The following is a 27,135-nucleotide window of genomic DNA, read 5'->3' as shown; positions in this document are numbered from 1 at the left end:
ACCGGGGATGAAGCCTGGTACATTTGCAGCCGCCGTAAAATAGACCACAGTACTTTCGCAGGACTCTCTGACTTTGCCAAGTCCCAGACCAGCAGTGAAAAGGCACGCTGGATTAAGAAGGACACAAAGATGTAGCACGTGAATGTCAGCTGTTTGTCAGTCCATAGTGATGTACTCCCAAGTGTTCAGCCAGAGAGAGACTGGGGGGAAGAGGGTCTTCCTTTTGACTATTGAGGTGCTAAATATAAATGCAGCATTATGGATCCCCTGGGGGTTCAGGTTTGGAGGGTGTTGAGTAGTCACGCGGGGGGTCGAATCCATCAAGAGCCTCTAATTTAAAGGGATTTGTATTTCACCAAGCAAAATGGCAATGCTGGATTCCTCACCCTGCAGTGCATTTCCAGAACCGAGGGCAGTGAGGATGAATAATTGAAGCAGTTAATGCAGTGCATGACCTATGGCACTCAGACAGATAAGCGCAGAACTTCCAAGGGCCTGATGAATTTAGCCATCATTATCATTAAACTGACTTTGACATATTAATCATAGTTGGAGCAGAGGGTACAGGTTCATGGTGTATTTAGTTTTATTATGATGTTGTAGGATCATAGGTAAATGAATAAGTGAATAAGGTAAAGCTTTCAAAGTCACAAACCAATTCACCTCACTTTGACTGCAAGAAATTTCGAGTCTTTTGATATATTTTAGAAAAATCTACTTCCCGTCCTCACTCACCGGCTGTAAACGACAGCTTAAAAGACCTCCATCTCTATCTCTAGGCCGCTTTCTTGAATTGACTTCAATTAGTTGTAATAAGACACTTTCTTCTCTCTGAACTTGACATTTATCTGTCTCACATCACACAGACACGCGCTCTCCTCTCGTTTAAATCATCTCTGTGAGTCGAGGACTCTTTCAAGTCCACACAGCTTCCTGTGACAGGTGAAAACGGCCCGACCCAACGCACAGTACTGTGGAACCACCGATACAATGCTTGGTGTTTCATCGCGCCCGCCTTCCAAACTAACTGACCGACCATCTCGCAAACTGACAGATGAGGGTTTCTGCAGCCATTCAATAATTTAACCACTGTTGCACAACCACCAGCCTGCAGCCTTTAGGGTGGTTTCAAGCCTGCAGCACATTCACTTCTGGTGCTCTTTATTTCTGAAAATGGGATCTGCTCCAAATGCTTCTTTATCTTCATCAGTGGCTCCTGTGGTATCTGTCTGTATAATTGACTGTTGTGACCTATAGTACATTGCTGTTGAAGACTGTTAAACCATCATGACTCTTTACACAAGCCCCCAGGTTTCTTTTTTCTTTTTTTTATAATGGAGATAATGGATTTTCAGCAGATGTATGTTCTCTGTTTTGTTTTGTTTTTTTCCCCTCCCTGCAGTCACTATACGTATCCATGTACCTGCAGCCACACTGCAATTGGGAACTAAGAGCTGCAGCTAATATGAATTTAACCAAATCAGTCACTGCACAGAGCTAGAGCTTCCTGAGGAGAAAAAAAGGAAAGAAAGATAACAAATACAGTGTCATACTGTAGATTCAGGCTGAAATGATCTGAAATCTCTCTGCTGAAACAAAGCTTTAAATGCCGTTCCTTTGAGACCAACAGCGCTGGCTAGTCTGCACAAATGACATCAAGCACGTTTCACTTTAACAGGATACCACAAACCCTTAAGCAACAACCAGTGCATTGGCAGTGTCTCCATGTTTAAGTTTAGTCCATGCAGGGAGGATAACAGCAGCTATCCCAGAGGTCTTTTGGCACATACTGGATGTTTTCTCATATCAAGAAAAAAATCCACAATTTTTTGCTTGCTGATACTAGAAAAATGGAGAGTAAAGAGGAGGTTTAGCTGTTGTCATTTTCTTATCTTCTGCCTTCAGAAAGTGCCACGGTAAACCATGACTGGAGACGTGTGATCTCCCAGCGAAAAGCTGTTTATATCAAAGTAATGAGGCTGAGGAGAGTGGCAATTAAGAGATTCCTTCCACCTCTCTGTCTATGCAGAGAAACTCAAACTAAAAGGTTATTGGGACTATTAAAATGCTTGAGTGGGAGAAATTTTAATTGTTTCGGTAGACATTTGCTGTTCACCGGGGGACAAAAGCTGCTGCTTCAGTCTAGGGCCACAGTGGTTAAGATGTTCTCTGGCACAGGCGATCATATTATCTGTTTATCCAAAGTGCTTAAGAGGTTATCTTATCCTCCACACCTGTAGTTACCACACCAGAGTAGGCCAAAAATCTTATTTATTTATTTTTAAAGTTATAGTTTTGCTTCTCTACTCAATAACTGGCTGATGAATAAAAGAAAGCAATATCTAGTCATGTGCTAAAAGCCCGTTCTGATGATATACTGTGCCAAATAAAGTATTTAGCAACTGCTGTATTTAGTTAGTCTCTAAAGCAATCAGTGCCCTCCATCCAGTACAAACTCATTAGTGATGACCTGTCGGAGAGTGATTTATTGTCTGTATTAATATCCTCTCTGTTTGTTATTGCCAGCTGTGCTATCTGATTGGTTCAGGTTCCAGTAAGAGTTGTTTGATAATGACTTTAAATGAAAATTCAATGGCAAGCTGCTGGATTTTCCCAAATCCATAATATAAAATCTGTAGCTTTATGTCCCAGTTGGTGTGGATTATTGGATTTGTTATAGCTGATATGTTTATAATTCCCTCACTCTGAGACTGATGCTCGGCTAGAAGGCGCAGTGTGAGCTTCATATTGCCTGCTATTGTGGTTTGCAGATTATAGTGAAATGTAACTGTGGGCACAGTAAGAATATACATAATCTAGACTGTGTAGCACACATGACAGCTTCATTAAAATCAGCAGAGTGTTCAGCTCTGTTTTCAATTTCCATGTAGGAGAGATTTTCATAGAGGATAAGAAAACAAAGCAAATATTTTGACCTTGGGCTTTTTCTGTGTGTTTGTGTGCATACATCTCTGTGTAAGAGCGGGTGAATGGGTGAGATCATCCCAGAGGCCTTATCATTTCTTACTCCTCTCCCATTAAAAAGGTGGAATCTGCATCGCCCAGTCCGTGAAAATTCCACACAACCCCAAGCTGGAAGATTATGACAAAACCATCCAACAACTGCTGGAAACTCAGCACTCGCGGGCAGTCATCATCTTTGCCAGCGAAGAAGACATACGGTGAGCAGCGCTGCACATTCTGGCTTCACCCATGTCTGTTCATGCGTGCTGATGATTTGCCATGTCGAGGTCTTTAATCTCTAAGTAGCAGCTCCCGAAGAAAGGCTAGAGGCACAGATTTACCATGTGCACAGGCTGTGTCTGCAACACAAACATACCTATAACAACACAAACACAAGCATGCCTCTGAGGAGAAGTGGGAATACAGATCACAACAAAGCAACAGAGATATTGTTTCATTTACAATACCCCATTGGTAGTGTTTACGTAAAGAAACACAGAATCAAACATTTACAGTGGTAACTGCAAATTCAGCTCGAACGACTAAAAGGTGGATGTGCAAGTAAAGGAAAACAGACAGGAAAAATGTCTGTTTTCTTTAAGTAACAGATAAACACGTACCCACAAAACAGCTGTTGTCTCAGGTTTAATGAGATAAACCGAAGAAATGTGCATGAGATGGCTGTAATGTCCAAACAGCTCCTTAAAGCTGGCTGATGCTCTGTGTAATAGATATTAGATTGCACATGCCTTTTGTGCTTTCCCCTAATAAACATGAATGTTCTTGCAGGGGAGTTCTCAATGCCACCAAGAGAGCCAATCAGGTGGGCCATTTCCTGTGGATTGGATCTGACAGCTGGGGGTCCAAAAGCAGCCCGATCAACCAGTTTGAGGATGTAGCAGTGGGAGCAATCACTATACTGCCAAAACGCTCGTCCATTAAAGGTGGGCACACAGATATCCACGTTACGGTCTTCACCGGATCTTTTGTTACGTTGCTTCGCTCATTAAGGGAGTTTTTTTTCTCCCGCTTGATTAGTTTGTTCATCAGTTTAAAGTGAACAACGCTAAAAACAAGAAAGTAGGATATAAATCTAAATACTGTGAATACAATGCTGTCATTGTTACCTGTTGAGTTTATGCGGCATAATTTTGCCAACAGTTGCTCGTTTACACAGCAAGCCAATATAAGAAAACAATGGTGTTCACAGGAAGCCTTTATCTTTGGTTATCAAGTAAATTTAAATTCATTCATTAGTTTAGAATTGGAATAAGTACTTTCAGCTTCTCCCTTATTTTCAAGTGCTCACCAGCCACCAGACGGTGGATTCATGCATTTGATTTTAAACACATAACCCTCCAATTCTTCCCAAAAATATGTTGTTGTTTTTTTTCAGTTTTATAATAAAAGGATGGGTCCATTCTGAAATCTATAAACAAAGACGTTTATGTGAATAAACTACAAACAGAACTCATCATCCTAGCTTCTCAAAAATTACAATAATCAGTCTTCATTTATCAGAACATTTAGAAAAGAAGCTAGCAAACAAACCCTGCAGCCAGATGGTAGATACGTCAGGTCTCGAGTAGTTCAAATAGGTTTCCAAATTGGTCTGCTTTTGAATGTGATATGCTTGTGAGATATTCTAACAACACTTTGTGCCAACCTTTAATACTTGGTTCTTTCTCACTAATCCACTTCAGTAAGAGGTTCTTCCACTCTTTCTCATTGGATTGAATCTACCAGGGAGACCTAAAATAACAGACTTTGGTCCATCTCCATTTTCAGCCCCAGTATATTTTCCATGTCTGATAATACATTAGACTGGTGTTTTTACAGCTTATGACATGACCAAAGGCAATGAGTTAAGGTGCCAATTTCTCTCTGGCATTTCAGGCACATTGGTGAAAAATTGGGGAGGAAATTATGTCTACAGTTGGGAGATATATGCATTCTGTATAACATATTGAACTGTACTGCTCTGGCACTATTACAAACTGAAATTGATTTAGCATATCCTTATATATCTTCTCATTCACTATCATTGATCGTGACAGAAAGAGCCCCTTTCCCATTTATCTATAAGGTCTTGGAAAACTAAAGGTGGCGCAGCCTGCACATTTATCCTTGTAGCTGTTTGAAACAACAGCTTCACAACAGGGCGTATTTCAGGATTTCCAGTTAAGGTTGTGCTGTGCAATATGTAATGTGTTATTTATTGATGGTGAAAGAAATCCTTTCTGGGGTTACTGTTTGACAACCTCCCATTTTACAGGGGTTTGGATTGGCACTATGTGTACACTAGCTTGTCACCCCTCCCCCCAGTTTGTGTCTCCTCTCAGTCTTGAATCTGGGATCTTTTACATGTGAGGCAAACATGTTGACTGCTATATTGCGGAGTAAATGATTATAGTTTGGCAGATTAAAAATATGTATTAGTTACAACTGACTGAAACATTCTGAAACACATACAGCACTTAACACATTTATTGGACTGTTGTAAAAACAAGAAAACACAAATATTTTAGAACTCTGTCAGAAACGTGTCCAAAACACTAAAAATTCTATTATTATTTATTTGGCAAAAAATAAAGCCAAATTTGAGCCGGCACACTGTACTTCTCTGAGACATCAGAAATTAATCAAGCATAACATTCAAAACTAATTTTTCTATTCAGGAATGGAAGTAAATAACTGTAATTTGGCAACCTAATCAAAAAATAATGCGATTTACAATTTTTTTTACAGAGTTTTTGTTAAACAGGAAATTTGAAAATGAATGGATAACAACAATAATTATATTTCAGCTTTAAAAATATCATTTTGATTAAAGAGCTTGCGCATGCTGCAAGATTAACCATCGCAGAAACATGAAAAAATGATTCGGGTAATTACCAGTACTGTTAATTTAGGACAACTGTGGAGTAAATCTTACATTTAATGGTGGTCCAATAAATTTTTTATTGTTTGAGCACAGTGTATTATACATAATCATATAACATATACATATTCCTTGGTGCCATTTAACCAGGTTGGGCAAATGACCATGTGCTGCAGGCTCTGACCCATGACCCTTGGCTGTACATTTTTCCCCACTTTCCTTGGTTCAGTGTTCAAACACTAGTTGCTAACCGCTGCACGAGTGCTGCTGGGTGCCTCACAGGTAGTGTATTGTTGTATTTAATGAAAATGAATTCATTTTCAAAGGTCGGAAAAGTCAATATTGAAAATAATAAAAACCCAATCAATGAGCTGAAAAGATCCTAAAATGCTCCAGAATCATAGTTCTCTGTTGTTTGATCAAAGTGAACGATCCCTTTCACATTTAACAGTCGTTTCATCCAGCAGATTGGATTACAGTGAAAAAAGTATGCTCTAGAAATCCTTTAACATCATTGAACATATATTGATCAAAAAATCTGCAATCTTCAAAGACTATTAAGAATAAGGACATACTTTTATTTACCTTCTTTCCACCCACTTCACCTCCCTCTGCATCAGGTATTTCTGCTTCAGCAAACAATTTCCTACATCTCTCTGAATGACTTTTGACATCCTGCAGAGAACCAGCGTGTCCTTGTTCCCATCTTTGGCTGTGGATTGCACAAGACCAAACTAAAGTCAGTTAGAATAAAATGACTTTTTTTTTCTTTTCTCAAACACAGAAATAAGTGACTGTAAACTTTTTCATCTCTGCAAGTCATCACAGGTATTAAAATTATTACAGAAGCACTGCCTCATTATCAAAAGCGACGCTTAATGGTGGTTTTGAGAAAAACCTTAATAGTACACAATTATTTTTTTTGACTATTTTAACATTTTATATCATTAATGTCTAAATGAAATGTCATTAACGACTCTGTTATTCTTTAAAACTGCAGTTTGAAGAAGTCTGCCCTGAAGAAAATGGAAGCGAACAAGGGAATTATATAGCTTCATTTGCCAGGACATGCAAAATTTACCACAGAAATATTCACAGCATGTGCCATCTATTTTAAGTTCTGTTCAGTGTCACAGTCCTAATAACCACTCATCATTACAATTGAGGAAATTTGAAAGGCTGGGTTTTATGAAGCTTTCCTTAATTAGGGGAGGTCTAGCCAGGACAAATGTACACTCTGGAGGCAGTGAGAAAATTATTAATCCACCATGCATTATTGATGGTCTTTGAAAGGAAAATCAGCTGAGTCATTCAGCTCTGATTAGCCATTATTACCTTTACCCACAACCCAGCCAATGTGACTGGATAACAAAGAGCGGATACACAGTGACATTAAAATGGGGAATTCAGACTCTCCTCCAGTCATTTGGGATGCTATAAAATATATCAGACGACATCAGCCTGTCGGCCAAATATGCTGACATTTAACAGTGGCAGTGACTGATATTTATCTGTGGCTTCGCATCAATTTGATTTTAAATGTTCGAATGTGGCATTATGAAGAATTAAAAGACTCTGAAACAGTGAAAAGCAATATTTTTGGAATGACAATTTCTGGATTTTCCTGGCACAAAAGGGGAAATAACATCCATCCATCTATTTTCTTCCACTTATCCAATGCAGGGTCACAGTGGGGCTGTAGGTTATCGCAGCTGCGACTGAGCGACAGGCGAGGTACACTCCGGACAGGTCACCAGTCTATCGCAGGGGAAATGACAACAAAAGCAAAACTAAGGACGTGAATATGGCCATTAGCAATTAGCCAGATTGTTATTTTAAACATAGGTGTCAGCTCAGAATTCCAGAACTGGTTCAACCCTATTGTAGATAAAGCTGTTTGCTCAGAAACAACAGTAAAAAATGACTGCACCATGGCGCTTGCGGGGGAGTTTTGTCCCAGCTCGCTTCGCTGACCCACATTGGGTGGTAAAGTTTCACAGAAAAGAGAAAAAATTCACCACACAGGCTTTCTTTTTTTTTGTTTGCAGCAGGTTATTTCTCATAAAGATGATTCTTCATACAGGCACCAAAGCCCTGCTGAAATGTGTGTTAAGTTAATATATCACGCCTTCAATCCATCTCCGTTGTAATGGATTTTATGAAGTGAAGAAAACCTGCTCAGCACCTACAGCTCCTCGTAGCCTGAGGAAGCGGGCTTCGGCATCACTTACTATCCCTGCGTTATTTATTCCGCATCCTGGTTTTTAATTAGTGTAATTTCCTAGATGAAAGAAGTGATTAAAGTTCCACGGGGCTTGAGAGGAAGAGGAACCACTAAAGTCAAATTTTGATGAAGTAGTGTTGTTCCTACACCTAGCAACTAGCACTACTGCACCACCACCACCGAGCTAAAACTTTCAGTACATTTCCTCTAGCCCTGAATTGGTTGGTAATTGGTCCGGAACTGAGCCATTCTCCTCTTTCCTCTCTTCCAGGGTTTGATGAATACTTTACTGCACTCACCCTTGAGAACAATCGCAGGAATGTTTGGTTTGCCGAGTTTTGGGAGGAAAACTTCAACTGCAAGCTGCTGAGCGCCTCAAAGAAAGAGGATACCAGCCGAAAATGCACAGGTACATGCGCCAATTATGAGCATCTCTGCAGTACACTAAAAAGGTGATGCGTAATTTCACTCTCCCACGTCAGCGTCCGGTTGATTCGAACTTGACCTTTTGCTTGCACTTGAAGTTGCAGGTAAACGATTAGGGTTTAGTGTTTTTTTTTTTGTCTGCTGTGTATCCAGAAAGTCTAACACCAGGTGTTTCTATCCAGCGGGTGCAGGACAGGCAGAGTTTATTAATAGAAAAATAATGCACCACGTGTCTTTCTACAGTTGCAGACTGTCTGCTCTTGTGGCTAATGTCCTGTAACTCTTTAATCCCATATCCCTCAATTCCCCCCTTAACACAGTCACCTTGGCAGCTCAGCACAGTAACTGAGCCAGAGTGTAATTTATTTAGCTTGGAAAGTGACAGAAAACTATGTCTTCTGCTTTAGTACTAGTAGCATTAATGATAGGCTTGTTTCTAACAGTGATGCATGCTCATTTTACCTAAACTTGCCTGCCAACGGTGTGACAGGCATTGCACTGCATCTATTATCCATGTGGATGATGCCTGTGATGTGGGATGCTCTATTAATCTTGCTTGCATACGTGATGATGGTAATAGCAGCGTGACACAAATTACTGTTTCCTGAAGGATTTTGTTCGCTTTATAATCGCCTGTTTGGTGTCTTTTATCATGTGTCAGAGACGATACTCTTCCACTTGGTGAGCCCCACAAAAGCTCTGTAAAATGACTATAAATGCCTTTTATGTTTTCTTCAGTTACCCTGAAAATGGCTGTACAAATGTCTATATATTGGCTCTTTTCAAACTGCAAGCTGAGTTGATATTTATGAATATTAAATACTAACAACAGGCTTTTTTTCCCCTGCAAAGACTGTCCATTGAGCAGCTTGTACCGAGCTCAGAAAATCAAAAAGGTCATGTGTGGGCAGAAATGTATGTTCTTAGAAATGGGCTAAAATGTCAGCGCAGATCGCTTTTGAGCTTCGTTATTTTATTGAAATATTCTGCATTCTTTATATACTTATGCTGTATTGCCAATTATCATCACTGAGGTCTCCTGTGAGCAGCTATAACTGAGGAGGAAATCATCTTTTAGTCTCCTTTTTGATGGTGCAGGTTTTTTTTATTTATTTGTTTGTTAAGTAGGAGTGTGAATATTTCGATTATGATGATAATGATGATGATGATTATTATCATTAAAAGGAGATGTAGTATTTTTGTTGTTATAATTTCCATAATTTCACCCTTTGAAATGCAATTCAGTTTGCAACAACAACAAAAATCCTGTCGAGCTTGTACGTTACATATTCAGTCAGTGTATCGGCAGCAGGACGAGGCAGAACCTTTACAGCAGCCTGCAGTGAAAGGGCAGTGCACCGGGAGGGGGATATCAAAGGGCGGGGGGCCCCTGTAGAAGAGTCTAAAGTTCATGATCTTCATCACCTTTCCGATGGGACAAATGAGGTCAATTATTAGGCGCTTATTACTTTCTAATGCACTGTAGTAATTAAATCTGAGTCTGCTGTATTTGTCATAAACACTTTCTCATGATCCAGCTTCCACTCGGGATTTAAATGTGTTTTCTTATTTCCTGAGCCACATTGTCGCTTTAGGTGCAATTCCTTCAGAATCAAAACTGAAGTAAGAACAACAAACGGCAAATTGAAGAATGAAAAAAGGAACTGGAGATGACAGGGAGAGCTGCAGGAATGTAACGTCTAATGGTTCATAATGCATTTGGCTCTTAGTCTTCCTCTTCCTCTTCTTCCCTCAGGCCAGGAGCGCATCGGGATCGACTCCAAGTATGAGCAGGAAGGCAAAGTGCAGTTTGTGATTGACGCAGTGTACGCCATGGCCCACGCTCTCCACAAGATGCACCGGGACTTATGTCCTGATCATCCTGGCGTTTGTCCGCGGTTGGAGGCAGCAGAGGGAAAAACTCTGCTGAGCTACATACGCAACACCAGCTTCAACGGTGAGTGACACGCTGTAAAAGTTCGGATGTTTACAGGCTGGGCGGGTAAGAAAAACAAACTCAATTATGGTATGGCTTAAGCGTTTAGAATTTTGGACTGCATTTAAAGCTTGTACGCCTGAGAGTAAACCATGTCAAAATTCAATTATCAGCTACTTATAAACATTGCAGCTGTTGTCTTACTTAACAGCATAAGCGGTTTCTGTCCAGCATCTTTCAAGCTCTCTTCTTGAGCGAGTGGATAATAGAATCAGCTGAAAGAGAAGCTGTGCAAACATTTATTCATTAATGGATTAATCATCTTTGAGCATATTGTGGTTTTAAAAAGCCAGGTTCCTCTCAGTGTGTGTCTTTTTTTTGTTACGGTTTTGTGGATTACTGCTAGGCCATGAGGAGTGACTATGTAAAGTCTCTGGTAGATAGCAAAGCAAAGCAGGGTCTGCATTGTTCACTTTACAGGTGCTGGTAGGTTTTCGACAAAGACAAAGAAGCTTCCTCTGTTTTTTCACTCTTCCAACCAAACTATCCAGCTACATCCTCACTTTAAAAGTTGTGACACATGAATTTCAGGCAGCTTTGGGAGAATCAAGTCTGATTACTTTTGGTTTGACGAGAGGACCTGCCTGGATAGAGAAGGCAGGAGACGAAACACATGGATTATTGCATATTTATCAGTACTGTTCGCACCAGAGTGCAATTAGATAGTTCACTGACTTTATCCAAGGAAACTCAAGACCATTTAGTATCCTATCTGACTTAGTTGGACATTTGCATTTCCAGCATACAGCCAGTATTGAGAAAGCAGTGCATGTGTAAAAGTGGTTATAAGACAAAAAATAATGTAAGTATTTTATTTTGAACTTGTAGCAATAAGAACACTAATCATATTTAAAATATGAGTGTCAGACTATTCCTTTAATTAATACTCAATTCCTGAGTATTTTAGTTGCTTTGTGTGCACATCATGTGAGTTAGAAAGAAAAAAAACTAACTTAATGGCCATAAAAGCCATTTCAGGCTACCTCCTCTGTTTTTATGTGTCAGATATGTAACATTTTGCATCGATATGATACTGAATGGGCCTACCTGTGCTTGAATAACTACATTATTCATCCCTGTGCAGAAATCAGAGGATCCTTAACAATTAATGCTGAACGGCTTTTAATGACAGCTGTTCTAAAATGCAGAGAGCAAGGGAAGAAGAGAGCCGACTGGGAGACGAATTTAAAACATAGAAACCTTTGTCATTACAAATCTGCTGGCATGTATGTCAGCCTGTGATCATTAAAGGCTCTTTTGAAGTACACGGTGTCTTCACAAAATGTTCTAGATAAGATTCGGCTAGCTTTTAGATCCTAGTGATTCAAGCACGGCTATAATCTTCTCTCAAAACTTTAGAAGTGGACCCGGATCAAAATGTCACTTTCCTTAAGTAGTATGACAAAATCCTGCAGTGTAGTATATGTAGGAATAGCGTACCTCTGGCTACATTACTCAGAAGACACATTGTACTAAGGATTTACCTAAGATTGCAGTATTTCCTTTTCTTTTCTTTTCTTTTCTTTTTTTTTAGGAGGGGCATATCCTCTCCTGTGGATTCTAGGTTCAAATCCACAGGCTACCTAGCTTGTGAGTGGGTTCTCTCAGGGTACTCAGGCTTCCTCCCACAGCCCAGAAGCACTGTAGTTTATTTAGTGGTACGAAATTGGCCGGGTGTGAATATGAGCTGGTAACCTGTTCAGGGTGAACCCCACCCTTCACCTCACGACAGGCACCAGCACCCCCACGAGCCTAAATTGATAAGCATACGAAAATGGATAGATAGATGTATGGATGGATGGAGACCCAGCCTTTTAAACATACATCTTATAACTGAAAATTAACAGGAACATTAGATTAATTTATTTAAAAGCATGACTCAGACAGTAATATGCGCATATTATTTTACTGCATATTTTACAGCATATTATTTTACTGCAAATTTAAGTAGATAAAAGTTTCACAAGTCTTCTTTTTTTTCAGATGAATGCATTCATTATTCTAAAACAGAGATCAACCCTCTGATTTTCGTTGAACCTGCAGCGCATATTTAGTGCTGTTATTAATTCACGTGTAGCTCCAGGAATTTGAACAATTAAATTTCTAGCGTGGTAATCAGACTAAATTTCCATTTCATTTCATTATTCGCTCAGAGATCCTGTTGTTCGTGTTAGTTGGCATCTATTCAAATAAGGTTGTTTGTTCAGTCACATCCCATCCCCCCAATGTCATTTTCAGTCAAAACAGAAGGCGTGTGTTAGGGAAGAGTTAACGGTTTTCACAACAATCCCATAATTATGCAGTGTTTTGTTATTTAAGTAGTAATACACCGAGCAACGCAGTTCTTTCTTTGTGTCGCAGTTGTCTTCTGTTTTTTGGGGGATTTTTATGTCTCTTGCAGCAAAATATTCCCATTTTTAATCTTTCCCACAGAGCTGTAATTTGCTTTGCTTTTTTATCCAGTTCATTTCAGTTCAATTCAGGTTTATTTATGTTGCCCCAAATCACATCAGCTGTCACGTCAGGGTGTGAGTTAAAGACTATCGTGTAGAAAACCCTATCAATTAAGAAATATAAGAAAGCACTTATAGGTATATTGGGGATATCGGGAAGGAAAAACTACCTTTTAACAGGAAGAAGCCTCTGGCAGAAACAGGGTCAGGGAGGGGCAGCCATCTGCTGTGATCGGTCGAGGGGGGAGGGAAAGACAAGAGGAAAGAAAAAGAGAGCATAGAGAGAGAGGACAAAACACTAACTAAGGTAGAGCGAAGACAAACATTTAATGACACACTGCAATCATCCAGGCAACAACAGACCAAACTAAATTGCTTTAAAAATTTGTTATTGCAAATAAGCATTCATCAAAACTTTGAGAACCAAGTTTTAATGAATGAGTGCCAATTTTGGGAGGCAGCATTTGACTGAGGGCTGCACAGGAAAAAGGGAATCAAACAGTTTTTGTTAGTATTTGAAATGCGTCTATTCAGAGGATGGAGTTTTTATTTTCTGCTTCTTTACAGTTTTTTAACCATCAGTGAAATAGCTGTTGTAGTTTTCAATATTGTTGTATTTGTCAGTTTTAGGACGATTGAATGTGCTATAGCTGCTGTATCAGAAGAAATTAGTCCAGTCCTGCATTGCTGTGTAAAAGTATGACATTAACTATGGGTGAATAAAGTAGTATGGTCACTAAAAGGACCAACTCTGACCTGTAGGCTTCGCGTAAAGAATCTTTTCTGTAAATAATTTTTGCAAAATGATGAAATGCTAAAATTCAACTCGTAGGATATCACCAAGCTCACTGTTGTCACTGAAAACATGCAATTTTACAAACGTTTAATGTTTTTAAGAAAATATTCTATCTATTACATATATTTAAGGGACTAAAGGACTAGTATTAATTGCAGATGAATGTATGTTTGGTGCTATAGTGGGTATTTACAACAGCAGGCTGGTGTATATAAGATCAAGGCTCATCATAATGAAGCAACATATTCAGTGCATTAAAAATAGACTTTGGTAAACACTGAGGAACTGAAAAAAATGCAAGGCTCTGGCTGCAGAAGTTGATTTCAGTATGAAAGCTGTGATTTCAGATAATACTTTTTAGTAAATCAGTACTTTTTTTCTTCATATTTCTTGACATTGAAAATTAAATTATATCAGTAGAAATATTAAGTGTAATATGTGATATTATCCCGATGCATTAAAAGTATGTATATGTGAGACTTGGTTGACACTAAGCATTGCAGTGATGAAATTTAACAAGGTTAATTACGCCATATAAATAATTCTATACTAAAAAAGTGTGAAAGCAAACTTGTGTTATTGAGCTAAAGGCTAAAGAGCCGCCTGCCTTTCTTTAACACTGTCGCTATGGCAGCAGTGCAGAGTTCCAGCAGGCAGGAAGCCCTCTGAGTTTAAGGTGGAACTAAAGCAGCAGACTATATGCAAACGACAGAGCAATATAAATATTTCAAGAAGGCCTTAACCAAGTGCAGATTCATGCACTGGATTGACAATCTGTTGCCCAACCTCGATAACCATCTGGATTCATGATGCTGACTTTTCTGTCGTTTGGCCTTAGAAAACATTCATTTCATTTTGGTAATGACAAATAAAGAAGTTCATGTGAACCAAAAATAAGATTTTCCATTTTCAGTCTCCACAGCCTCTTCCTGCCTTGCTGTTGTATCTCACACCTTTTTATAACTGGTTGTTCTGTTGGTGCTCTGTCAGGCGTATCTCGCTGCCCCTTATTGCATTTAGACTGGAACCATGCACATTATCCTGTGTGTGTGTGTGCCGCTGCTAACGCGTGTTTGAGAGCCAAGGAGTGTAAACCTCCTTTGTTGATCTCCCCACCGTGCTGGAGTCACAGAGCTGAAGAGTGAGAGGCAGAAGGAAAAAAAAAAAAAGGAGAGAATAATGATGCGAGAGAAACACAGCAGTGGATCCCTAGTCCACCCACACTGCTCTGCACTGCACAGCAGCAGTACACTTTTGTCATGTCTTAGTTCAGAGCCACATGCAAATGCATAAATCTTTCATCATAGACAGCATTCTCGCTTAGGATTCTACACAAAGCATTTTGTTCCCTTGAAAATATCAGGCAATAGAATATAAAAATGAATTTCTAATGTCCCTTTATCTGCGCACACAGAAACGCCACTTAATTATTTGCTCTGAAGCCGAAACTGAGCGCCAAGTGCCCAATCATTCATGTGACTTTACTGAATGACTGTGTGTTTGCGCACGCTATATATTTTTGCTGGGGCGTGCAGTAAGAATGTTAACCCTGTGACAGCTTTTGCTCACTGGAGTCAATACCTTGTCAACATCTTTATACACTGTGTCAACAAGTCTACTCTCTGTTTGGTGGAAGCCGAAGTGACAGGACGGTGACTGCCGCCCACCCGGTTTGGGTTTGGTTTTCATATCGACAGAGTTTTCAGTACGCCTTTGACAAGTACACTTGAATTAATTCTGAACACCCGTCCCACTTCATTTTCTGTGCTGACACACAGATGCCTATGAATTAGTGTTCTACTTTTAAATTGAAACATCAATGGGTCAAATGGCTGCTGCTATTTCTGTAATGTTAATGTGGAATATATGGTGTTGTCACTTTGCATAACTGCAAAATGGGAGAGATTTGTGTCTGTGCAACGACACCGGAAGGGCCACAAACCTTCATTCGTAATACACAACAGTGTCACAAAGTCAAAAAGAAAATTTGGGTGCTTGTTCACAGCATTTTATTTAAAAAGCTGGTTATTTTGTTCTCTGAAATTGGATTTTCTCTCGCCTCGTCTGCCTTTCTTGTTTAACAAGAGACTTTTAGCCTGAAACTTTTGTAGAGTGTTCAATGACAAATGTCCTTGGAAAAAAAAAAAAAAAAACTGGAGGGAGATGAAATTCCCTTCTGGCTGAAAACTAAGGAGAAGGTGCGATGGCCTTCCATCCAAAAGCCACAAGCTCTGTTCTAGTTACAAAAAACAACATGTTCCCAAAGTGTTGTGGACATATGCTCATGGTCCATTCTCTTCACTTATTATAGCCAGAGCTATTAAAGTACTTAATTCCCATGCCAAATGTCATCAGACTCCCCCTGTCCCATTTCAAAAATGGTATCGCCATCCGTGCATGTGAACCACTGTATGCTTTGCCAAGGTGAACAGACTTGTGAAATGCAGCAGTTTTTTTTTCATTCCCTCCTGCATTGTGAGGTGGTAGAAATGACCTCATCAACAATGCAGACCTCATGTATAAAATAAAGTACAACCTTTATTCCGCTAATGTCATTCAGCGCTCCCTGCTGTAAAGGAGAACTCACGTTGACTGGCATTTGCATTAAAATGTGCACACATTAACACGTGTACCAGTGTTAAAATAACTGACAGGCTCGAGAGCCTGCAGAAGTTCAAATAAGAAAAACCTTAGATATTTAAATGTTTCAGATGTCCACAGTCGTCTGGAAGCTAATTAGTGAAATCTTCAGGGCCCCGCTTAAGCCTGGATGCTGCACACTGAGAGCAGATGGGGACTGGAAGATGCTTTGGCTGACCTGTTTGTCCTCCTTACGTCCCCAGTTGTTGACCAGAGTGTGACTGAAATGCAGCACTACTTTTAATCTGCGGAGGTGTGCACTGTTTTTAAGGAGCAGCAGCCAGTTCTTGATATTAGAGTTGAGAGTCCACATGACTAACCATGTTTTAAATGTGAGAATATATTCTGCCAATGGGCATTGTGCAGGCGTGATGATGAATAGGAAGCAGGTAAGAAAGTGTTATAGTGGTCAGTAGGGAGCTTAGTAGCTTTCTAGCTTTTTTTGTCTGTTATTATCACAAAGGTTCAAGATATGGGTCTTTGTTTTTGGAGGTTTATATTTGGAGAAAGGCGCACACACTCCTTTGCTTTGTCCTTGTAGGCCACCAAGGAGTCGGGAGCAACGAGGTAAAGGGTTTTTTGTTTGTTGTTTTTCACACCAACGTCTAACACTTTTTTTTTTTTTTGCATCTTCTCTGTTGCTTTGCTCTGCACAGGCAGTGCCGGCACCTCTGTTGTGTTTAACAAGAACGGCGATGCTCCAGGACGCTATGACCTGTTCCAGTTCCAGATGACCAACTCCTCTACCCCAGAGTATAAAGTGGTAGGGCAGTGGGTGGAGAACCTCCAGCTCAGGGTATGATGATTTACAGCCACTGATGAAACAGACAAGAGGCATGCGTTTGCAAATGTTGGCATGCGTGATGATACAGGATATGTAGGTGCCGATTCCACCACAGCATGAGGACTTTGTGTTTTCCAAAATTGAAATCTCTCAAGGTGTGCATTTTTTTGCATCTCAACTATAGAAACAAATCAGGTGCAGACATTTTTACTTCCACTCTGATTGATGTATTTCAGGTGCAGAAAATGAGCGTGTGCAATTTAACATGCAAAATAAAGTGTTTGCTTTACCCAGCAGACAATATTTCATCATTTTCAGGTCTTATATTTTCCTCCAGCAACAAATAGAGAAATGCGCACACACATTTCAATTGATGTGTTGCTCTCTAATGTAAGCCAAATGTTAAACATATTCCAAAGTCCTACATAAAATTACTTTAGACTTTATTTAATAAAAAAATGTTTATAACCATAATTGAAACTTGGTTCTGTTAAAAGTTATCAAATATCCTGAAAGCTGCTTTTTTAATAGGAAAGAAAAAATATGCAGGGAAACCAGACTATTTTAAATCTAGTGCATGAAAAGGGATAAAAGGATTTTAGTTGGTCACATTTAGTATGTTATTAAAAAGATCTGATATGTTTCCACCAGTGAAAGAATGTTTGGGCAAGACTAATACATCAGAAGCAACACGATTTGGGAGTTCAATATTAAAAAAGAAGGAAGGAAGTAAAAAGAAAACCAGCTAGCTGAGCTCTCACTGATGTTGCATATCATTATTCTTTCACTGCATCTTCTGTAGGACTGAGGGTGCAGAGTGGAAGCTAACTTATGTCAGTCCGTATACTCTGTGTTGTGGCAGCAGAGAGCTACCAAAGATGTCGCTGGAAGGTGACACCTGAAATACACACCTTCCGTGTTCCTACTGCAGTTCGTTAGCTTTCCTGCACTACATGATGAAAGTCTATGATCACATTTTATCAGACGAAATGAAAGTACAAGTTAAACCGTATGACGGCTCTGGGTGCGTTACAGGGAAAGGGAAGGATATTAATCTAAAAATATGTGCATGTGTGAGTTATTTGACATTTTTGGCACATCCAAATGAAAGTTGAACCCATGGAATAGCAACATGGATTTTGTATTTGGAACTTAAATTCACCTACTGTCTAATATAGGTTTTAGGTGCAAAGCTGGAGGCTGCAGCTGCTTTTTTAAGTGCAGGGAGTTGGTTTCATGCCACTGTAATAGATCTCACTGTCACAACACGAGAAATGGGCTCAGGTGATTCATGTGGGCAATAAAGAAACTGATGAGTTCTTATTTTTTCAAGGCAAACATGGCTCGACATTTACCATATGATAGGATGAAACCTGAGCTGAAATTTCTTTGTAACTCAGATAAGAAAAAAAAAAAAAGCATGACATTTACATACCGATGAGTCAACATTTGCATAATGGTTCTCGGGATGACAAGAATTAAACTAAACCAAATGCATTTGATAGAACAGGTGGAACAACGTCTGCTGCTGGAGATTTCTGCTTCGTTCTGTTTTAGTGTGATTACAAACCAAATGCTGTTACAATACAATTATATCCCAATGCAGAAAAAAAAGAAAAGAAGGTGTTACTGCGTTCTGTAAGCGCCGTCTAATTTAAAGGTTTCCCTGGAATGAGCACCCTGATACACTCTGCGATGATCAATAAAGAAATTCAATGCGATGCTGTTCCAGCTCACAGAAACTCAAATTAACTGTAAAATTAACAAATAAAACAAAACCCAAATAGCAGCCTCCATAGCAAGTCCAAGGTGTCAAAAATCTTGTTTCTGGTCTCCATGGCAACAGAGCTGTTGGTCTCATTACTGTTTCCACACTGTGTGTAATCGGGAGGTTTTCCAGAGAGCACCATTCATTGTCCAAATAACAAGTGGCACCTTCATGCCCTCAGATAAATGGCAGATGATAATCTACCCAGACAGCACAGAAACAACACATTCGTCATACAGGTGCACACATCGCAAACACACTGCAGCTGTGTGAGAGTGCGCGTTTGTGTGCGAGTGGGGTGCATTTCTGCATGTGCAATTAATGGCAGTTGCCACATGTGGAGGAGGTGATGCTATCACCTGAGGCGATGCCAGACTCATGTCATATGTGGTGGTATTTGCACCTGGTGCAGTTTAAAATAAAAAAATCCATGTTAATCTTAAAGAGTCTGACCGTAAAGCCATAAGTGTTTGAAGCTTGTAACAAGTGTTTTTGGTTTTGTTTATATGTTAAAGCCCATTTGAGTCTACAGAAAGACTGCAACAAAAAGTGTATTTTCAAAAATGTCAAAATATTTCCTTAGAAATGTTTGAGCTGCAGGAAGCAAAGACAAAAAAAAAAGATTTCACTAACTGTCTCATTATATCTTGTTTCTCTAAACCTTACAAAAAAAGAAAACAAATGATACATTTGATAAATTGATGTTTGCGGATGATGAAGGATTTCTTGTGTCTGGCAGTCACATAAGTATTAGATGTGATGTCTCTGGTTTAAGTTAAGATAACAGGCTGCAGGCTCAATCTTCATATTTAATGAGCAGGTGAGTCAAAAATAAATAAGTAAATAAGAAAATAAGAGATCATATTTTCCTAAATGTTGCTGGTCTTTGATGCTGCCTTGTAGAGTTTTCTGTAAAAACAAACATTCAGTCCGACTGACTAAAACGCACTGTGCGTATCGCTGAAGTCTAATAAATGGCACGTCAGTGATAATCACCCTCATTGTAATGCAGATATTATTATCTTATCAAGTCAAGCATCAAATGCATTCTTGTTGATCAAATGGTTCAAAAAAACAAACCACAAAAAAAGGAAAATATGTTGAGAGAATTAATTTGACAGGGAGGTGTCGCGAAATTATGGGAAATGACAACGGCAGCATTTAACTATGACTGTCTCGATCGCGTTCACAAGTTGAGCATTTAACCAAATGTAGTACTAACTTCTTCTGCAGTGAAGAAAACCATTTTAACACCTGTACACACTATCAATGCCACAACACCAGCAAAGTCAATGCCTAAAATAAAAAGTAAATCTAGTAAATCTTTCATTGTTAGCTCGCTCTGCACTGGCATCAGTGCTCACGATCTTTCTCGGTAAAAGCTGTTTGGTGGCCAAGCTGACAGCCCTTGAGTGTGAGATGTGTGCAGTTCTCCACACTCAAATTTTGACAGTTATGATTGCACGAGCCAGGAAAATGTGATGCACTGCATTTAGCCTTACTTCTCAGTGCAAAAGCACTTAAGCAGTCAAAATTGTGACTCTGGAAGTAATCGCATGATTTCTGGCACAGTTATGGCCAACCCCGAAGGCCTGTAATGGGCCAGGAGAAAAAAGTCTATAATGTATGTGCATCTCCCTTAAACAACCGATTGTCTTCTTTGTCATCACCGGATAAGTGAAACAGTAGGAACACGTCGGCTAAACTACACATGCATATTGGTGTGCGTCTTTATGAGTACACTTGAGACAAACAAAATGAGGACACGCAACAACAAGGAAGTCAGAAACTCAACGGGGAGTCTTTAAGTCATGAATACACTTAACATCAAAGCATGCTACAAAAATAATCACTAAATTCAATCCCTCTTCATTTTCATGTACAGTCTTACCAACATGTGATTGTGATTGTTACGTTGCTCTATACACCTCGACTCAAAGCATGTTTTAGATCGAAGCAGAATTCAATTAAAAAGCTTAAAACTTGCACCGCAGAATACGAATGCCTTTTGTTTTTGGTGGACTCGGTTTAGTTCCGTGATACTGCTGATGACTGATATTGCCGCGAAACCGTGTTGGTGTATCTTTTATCTTCTGCTTCTTTTAAAGTCATGGATCAGTACACTTTCATAATAAATAAAAAGATCAGCTCAGAGTACTTTGAAAGTTTTTTTTTTTAACTCCCTAGCAAAATATGTAAGAGTCTTAAAAATTCTATTTCTTCTTGGATTTTTTTTTTTAAGGGCTGGCTTGTACATCGAAGCTATAGTTTGAGCTTGAATCATGAAACACCTCTGGGCCTCTTTGGTTTAGACCTTCAGATAGTGTGTCTGTATACTGCACTTTTCAATCATAACTAGAAATGGCTGTGCAAAGTCTAACCGAAGCATTTTGCAATCCCAAATCCCATTCTCCTTCCTTCTCATCACGTATTTCATACCTCACTGGCTCCTGTATTAAAACATAATGTCTTTTGCATTTCACATCACTTTATTTTTATTTCACTGAACAAAGGTAGGCTCTGTTGCCATGGTGATTTCAATTACTTTCAAGTATTAGAAAAGGCAATCCCTCTAAGAAATTGGCAGGAAAGATGTTGTGCTGTATTAGGTTAATCGTTTTTTTTCTACACGTTTTCCCCCCCCTACCGTTTAGACTGCATTGAACTTTGTTTTTGCGATGCAACTTCATAAGCTTGAGAATATAGTAACAAGTGAGAAGTTAATATGATGCGATAAGACAGCTTATTAACTGTCTCAATACATCAAGGGGGCTTTTAGTTCAGGGGATTACTAAAAGCTTTCAAACACTTTGGCCGTGTTTATTATGAGTATCCACCCTTGTAACAGTGTATATTTATGGCAGAAAATAAGGAAAATCATAATTTAATGCTATGTTGCCTCAAAATACAGCTGCTTACCAATACCCACATGGTATCACTTGCTTATCTCACTGTTGCTAACCCCTTATCCTGTGGTGTGTCACATCTTTCCCAGCTGGAGGAGCTTCAGTGGCCAGATGGGGAGCAGGAGGTGCCTATCTCTGTGTGCAGTCTCCCCTGCAAAACTGGAGAGAGGAAGAAGAAAGTAAAGGGCATGCCGTGCTGTTGGCACTGTGAGCTTTGCGATGGCTACCAGTACCAGTACGATGAAACTTCCTGCAGACTGTGTGCCTATGACATGAGGCCGGACTCCAACAGAACAAGCTGCCAACCTATCCCCATTGTCAAGCTGGAGTGGCATTCCCCTTGGGCAATTATCCCCGTCTTCCTGGCCATGCTTGGCATCATCGCCACCATCTTTGTCATGGCAACTTTCATCCGCTACAATGACACGCCTATCGTGCGGGCATCAGGCAGAGAACTGAGCTACGTCTTGCTAACTGGCATCTTCCTGTGTTACATCATTACGTTCCTCATGATTGCCAAGCCTGACGTAGCCGTGTGTGCCTTCAGGAGGATCTTTCTGGGCCTGGGCATGTGCATCAGCTACGCCGCACTGCTTACTAAGACCAACCGTATTTATCGGATCTTCGAGCAGGGGAAGCAGACAGTGACAGCCCCTCGCTTCATCAGCCCCACCTCCCAGATTGCTATCACTTCCAGTCTAATCTGCGTGCAGCTGCTGGGGGTGCTGGTGTGGTTTGCTGTTGACCCTCCAAACACTATCATCGACTACGATGAACAGAAAACCATAAACCCCAGGCTGGCCCGCGGAGTGCTCAAGTGTGACATCACAGACCTACAGATAATCTGCTCACTGGGTTACAGCATCCTGCTGATGGTGACCTGCACTATCTACGCTATCAAGACCAGGGATGTACCAGAAGACTTCAATGAAGCCAAACCCATTGGTTTTACTATGTACACAACTTGCATCGTCTGGCTGGCCTTCATCCCGATTTTCTTTGGCACAGCACAGTCAGCGGAGAAGGTGAGTCATTTCTCTCTCTCTCTTTGTCACCAGACTTCTCTTTTGTCTGTCTCTCTCTCCCTCCTCACAAATGTCACTTTCATTTCTTTGGCCCCACTATCCCCCAGTAGTGGAGTTAGGTTAATTGGTGAATCTAAATTGCCCATAGATGTGAATGCGAGTGCAAATGGTTATCTGTCTCTCTGCGACCTGTCCAGGATGTACCTTGCCTGTTGCTGTATGATAGCTGGGATAGGCTCCAGCCCCCCCTGCGACCCTGATAATGATAAGCAGAAGAGGATGGATGGATGGTTGGATTTCTTTGGCCCCGTTTTTATCTTGTTCAAACATATTCATGTATGTGCATATTCGTGCAAACACAAACACACACATACATTTAGTGACTATGTGATTTATGGATTTCTTTTCTTTTTGAGTTCATATTTACATAGTTTAGACATTCAGGGAATAGACATGTAAAGACAAAGGAAGGAATGATGGTAAGCACCAGAATCCTTGAATGCCTGAAAGGGATACAGAAGGGGATGCTGGCAGCTGCAGATGCTATTATCTTAGCTCTCACGCCTGGGGCCCAACATATACTATTATGCTTTATTCTGGAGAGGGAGACAAGCAGTTTGGGCAGGTGGAAAGGTGGAAGACGAGAACGATGAGGACCAAGAGGAGAAGGAATGCAGAGAGAAATGAGGGGGTAAATAGAAGTTTGATTCAACACATTCCATCTCTTGACAGCTGCACTCTACTCAACAAAGCAGTTGACATTGTGTGCTACTGGAGTTGATTGAGAATATGACACTCTGACCTTCTCTGCTAGTCATTGCTTATCTGGCCAGCGCTGCGCAGAATACAAATACATTCATCCGCTGGACGCGCGTGCTGCTCAGCAGGCCCGTGAGTACGAGACGAAGCCAAGGAGAAGTTTTCCACTGACAGAATATCGATGCTGACAGGAAAGTGTTGCTCCTAACCTTTTGAGAGGCACGCCGTTCAATATCCTTCCTGCTAAGCTACCACATGAGATGGATCAGAAGCTGATTTTCCTCATCTCAATTTGCTGCTGATTTCATAGATGAATTACACCCTCAGCAGCGATTAGGAGTTCATTATGTTACTTGCGGCGACTAGCAAAGCAGTAATGTGTTTATCTTTCCCCCTTATGCAGTTAACTCTTTCTTCGCACTGGATCATTGCCTCGCACACACCTCCGGTTCACACTGCAGCAGCTTGGCGTAATGGCCTTTGAGGGTGCATTTCTGCTTACTCCCCAGCCACTGCTAGTGAGAAGTGCCCGAGCATGTCTTGATAAAATCCCTTGCAAAAGCTGCAGTGAAGTCAAGTTGAAGGGATGCTAACTTTTCTGTCTTTTCAGCCGACTTATGCTTAAGTTTTCAGCCCGCTTTCCTCACATCTCTTTCTGCTTAAACTGTACTTACTGGCTCAGAGGATGCCTATATGATTACCTCCCTGTAAGTAATGTCAAAATACAGAAATAGTGTAATTAGGGGATTGGATTAGATCGGTGCCATGTGTGTAATTGCTTGTGTTTAGATATGCGTGGAAATATACAATTGGAGGCTAAATGAGTCTCAGCGTGACACATTTGAGCGCATCCTCACTTTCTAATACCTTGCCCTGTTGTCTTTTCATGTGCAGATGTGGCCACGCAACCAGTCATATATGACTAATCTCTCTTTCAAATATCAAATGCTTTTTAATAATACCAGGCTGACATGACACCAGCTGATAATCCCTTTGACGCTTTGACCTAATGTTGTTTTGCAGCAGGAGTGGAATTTCTTAAAGCCCACACCATTTAGATACCCTCATTTCCCACACCTGTGACAACCCCTCCCCGTGTTTGCCCATTCAGGCATCGTAGAGAAAAACCACGCAAAAACACTAAAGATCACTGAGCATCTACTGTGCACCTGCATGTGCTCAGCCGGATACTCATCGCTCTCAAGTTAATGACTATGAGAGTCACCTGCATCCAGATCAAATCAGCATGAAATCTCTCCAGTTTATTATTTCAAAAAAGTGTATTGAAAATAAGGGTTTAAATATGTAAACGATGCATTATCTATTTACATATCTGTTAATCTGCGGATATTACCATTACAGCTACATGAATATTGGATAAATCCTACTTATTCTTGTGACATTTTGTTGACATATTAGAGTCAAAGGTTTTTACTGAGGGAAAATTAAGTTCACTTTTTATCACGGCATAAATGAGAAAATACTTTGAACAGCCAGACTGATTTTTTTTAGCTACACGCGGATCGTATTGGGTTGGACTTCCTTTTGCCTTAAGAACTGCCATAATTCTTTGTGACATAAATTCAATAAGGTGCTGGAAACATTCCCCAGAGAATTTGGTCCATATTGACATGATAGTGTCAGCTGCACATCCATGATGTGTTTCCTGTTCCAAGGTGCTCTATTGGATTGAGATCTGGTAACTGTGGAGGTTATTTGAGCACAGTAAACTCGTTGTCATGTTCAGTAAACTTGAGCTTTGTGACACGGGTCAGATGGGCACACTGTGGTCATAAAAACTTGGACGGGGTCAGCAACAGTAGTCAGGTAGGCTGTGGTGTTTAAACAATGCCCAGTCAGGACTAAGAACCCCAAAGTGTGCCAAGAAAACCTGTCCAAACACCACTAGCAACCTGAACTGTTGATGGAAGGCAGGAAGCATCCATGCTTTCATGTTAAAGCAACATTTTTCCAATTTTCTCTTGTCCAGTTTTGGTGAGCTTGTGAAAATTGTAGCCTCACTTTACCTGTACTTAACTGACAGGAGCAGCACTCATGTGGTCGTCTGCTGCTGTAGCCCATCTGCTTCAAGGTTTCATATGTTGTGCATTCAGAGATGCCCTTCTGCATACGCTGGTTGTAATGAATGGTTATTTGAGTTATGGTTCTCTTCCTATCCATTTAAAGCAGTCCAACCACTCTCCTCTGAGCTCTGGCACCAACAAGGCATTTTCTCCCTGAGAACTACCGCTCACTGGATATTTTCTCTTTTTCAGACCATTCCCTGTACACCCTAGAGATGGTTGTGTGGGAAAATCACAGTAAATCAGCAGTTTCTGAAATACTCAGACCAGCCTGCCTGGGACCAACAACCTTCCCACATTCAAAGTCACTTAAATCGATTTTTTCCCCCATTCTGGTGTTCTTCAGCAGGTTGTCTTTACCGTGTCTAAATGTCTAAATGCATTTGGTTGTTGTTGTGCGATTGTCTGATTAGATGTTTGCATCATCAAGCTGTTGAACACGTCTAACTAATATAGTGGCTGGTGATTTTATATGTTGTGAAAAACTATATATTTCTATTTGAAACTGTTATATAGGTATAAACAGTTCAGGTAATAGATATGATAGGACGGATTCTTAAGTGGCGCTTTTCTACTCTGCCGGAGCGCCCAAAGCACTTTATACAACATGCCTCATTCACCCATTCACACAAGCACTATTTTATATGCTTAAGTGCTTCTATCTACCATTCAAACGCATTCATACTCCAGTGGATGCATTGGAGAGCAACTTATGATCTTGGGGTTATGATCTTGCCCAAGAACATTTGGCATGCAGACTGGAGGAGCCAAGGATCGAACCACCAACCTTCAAATAAGTAGATGACCTGCTTTACTTCCTGAGCTACAGCCACCAAAAAAAACAAAAAAACTGAAGTGCCTCACCGTAAGTGTTTGCTCTGAGCAAAGGACTGATAAATAGATTTAATGTATTCTGCCAATAAACACGAGGGCTGGTGTTTAAACATAGAACATTTCTTGCAGTTCAGAAGAGTAGGACGATGATATAATGAAACATTTATCCCGAGGCACTGAAACACTCTAATAAAACACCTACAAGACTCAGTCACGCTTAAAAGTGAACTCCATGTACTGGAAGCTTATATGCCTCAGTACATGTGTGGAAACCTCTTAGGCTCTTGTAAGATGTCCCCTGTAATACATAAACTTCTTGGGGACGGTTCGTCCTGACAAGCATCATTAGCAATGACTAACTATGCTGCGGAAAACTTTTTCACTTCAGCTTTCAGCAGGTAAAATTGCATCTTCTAAAACTCCTGTCTCTCTGCAAACAGCGGCGTTTGACAGGAGTTGGATGTGACACTTAGTGCGGAGATGTGGAGTCTTTTGAAAATAATATGTGAAATTCCCCTGCCTATCACTTGTTTTATGCATGAAACCTTGAGTAGTAGATTGCACCAGAGGCAGACTGCAGGCGAAAAGCTAAATG

The 27,135-nt window shown here is 40.3% G+C and overlaps 1 protein-coding gene across 1 annotated transcript in view; it reads left to right on the top strand.

Annotated features, from left to right (window-relative positions):
- The window catches only part of LOC100700254 (metabotropic glutamate receptor 7), a 72,182-nt gene that overhangs the window by 31,696 nt on the left and 13,351 nt on the right, over positions 1-27,135 (top strand). Inside the window, exons 3-8 of the mRNA XM_019350229.2 lie at positions 3,047-3,182; positions 3,754-3,908; positions 8,341-8,478; positions 10,252-10,452; positions 17,037-17,176; positions 21,928-22,863. Coding sequence (XP_019205774.1) covers positions 3,047-3,182; positions 3,754-3,908; positions 8,341-8,478; positions 10,252-10,452; positions 17,037-17,176; positions 21,928-22,863 — 1,706 coding nt within the window. The remainder of the gene's footprint in view (positions 1-3,046; positions 3,183-3,753; positions 3,909-8,340; positions 8,479-10,251; positions 10,453-17,036; positions 17,177-21,927; positions 22,864-27,135) is intronic.

Source organism: Oreochromis niloticus, linkage group LG20 (assembly GCF_001858045.2).
Source record: "Oreochromis niloticus isolate F11D_XX linkage group LG20, O_niloticus_UMD_NMBU, whole genome shotgun sequence".
Taxonomy (NCBI): domain Eukaryota; kingdom Metazoa; phylum Chordata; class Actinopteri; order Cichliformes; family Cichlidae; genus Oreochromis; species Oreochromis niloticus.
The sequence above is the reverse complement of the archived record's forward strand: the minus strand, read 5'-3'. Positions and strand labels throughout refer to the sequence as shown.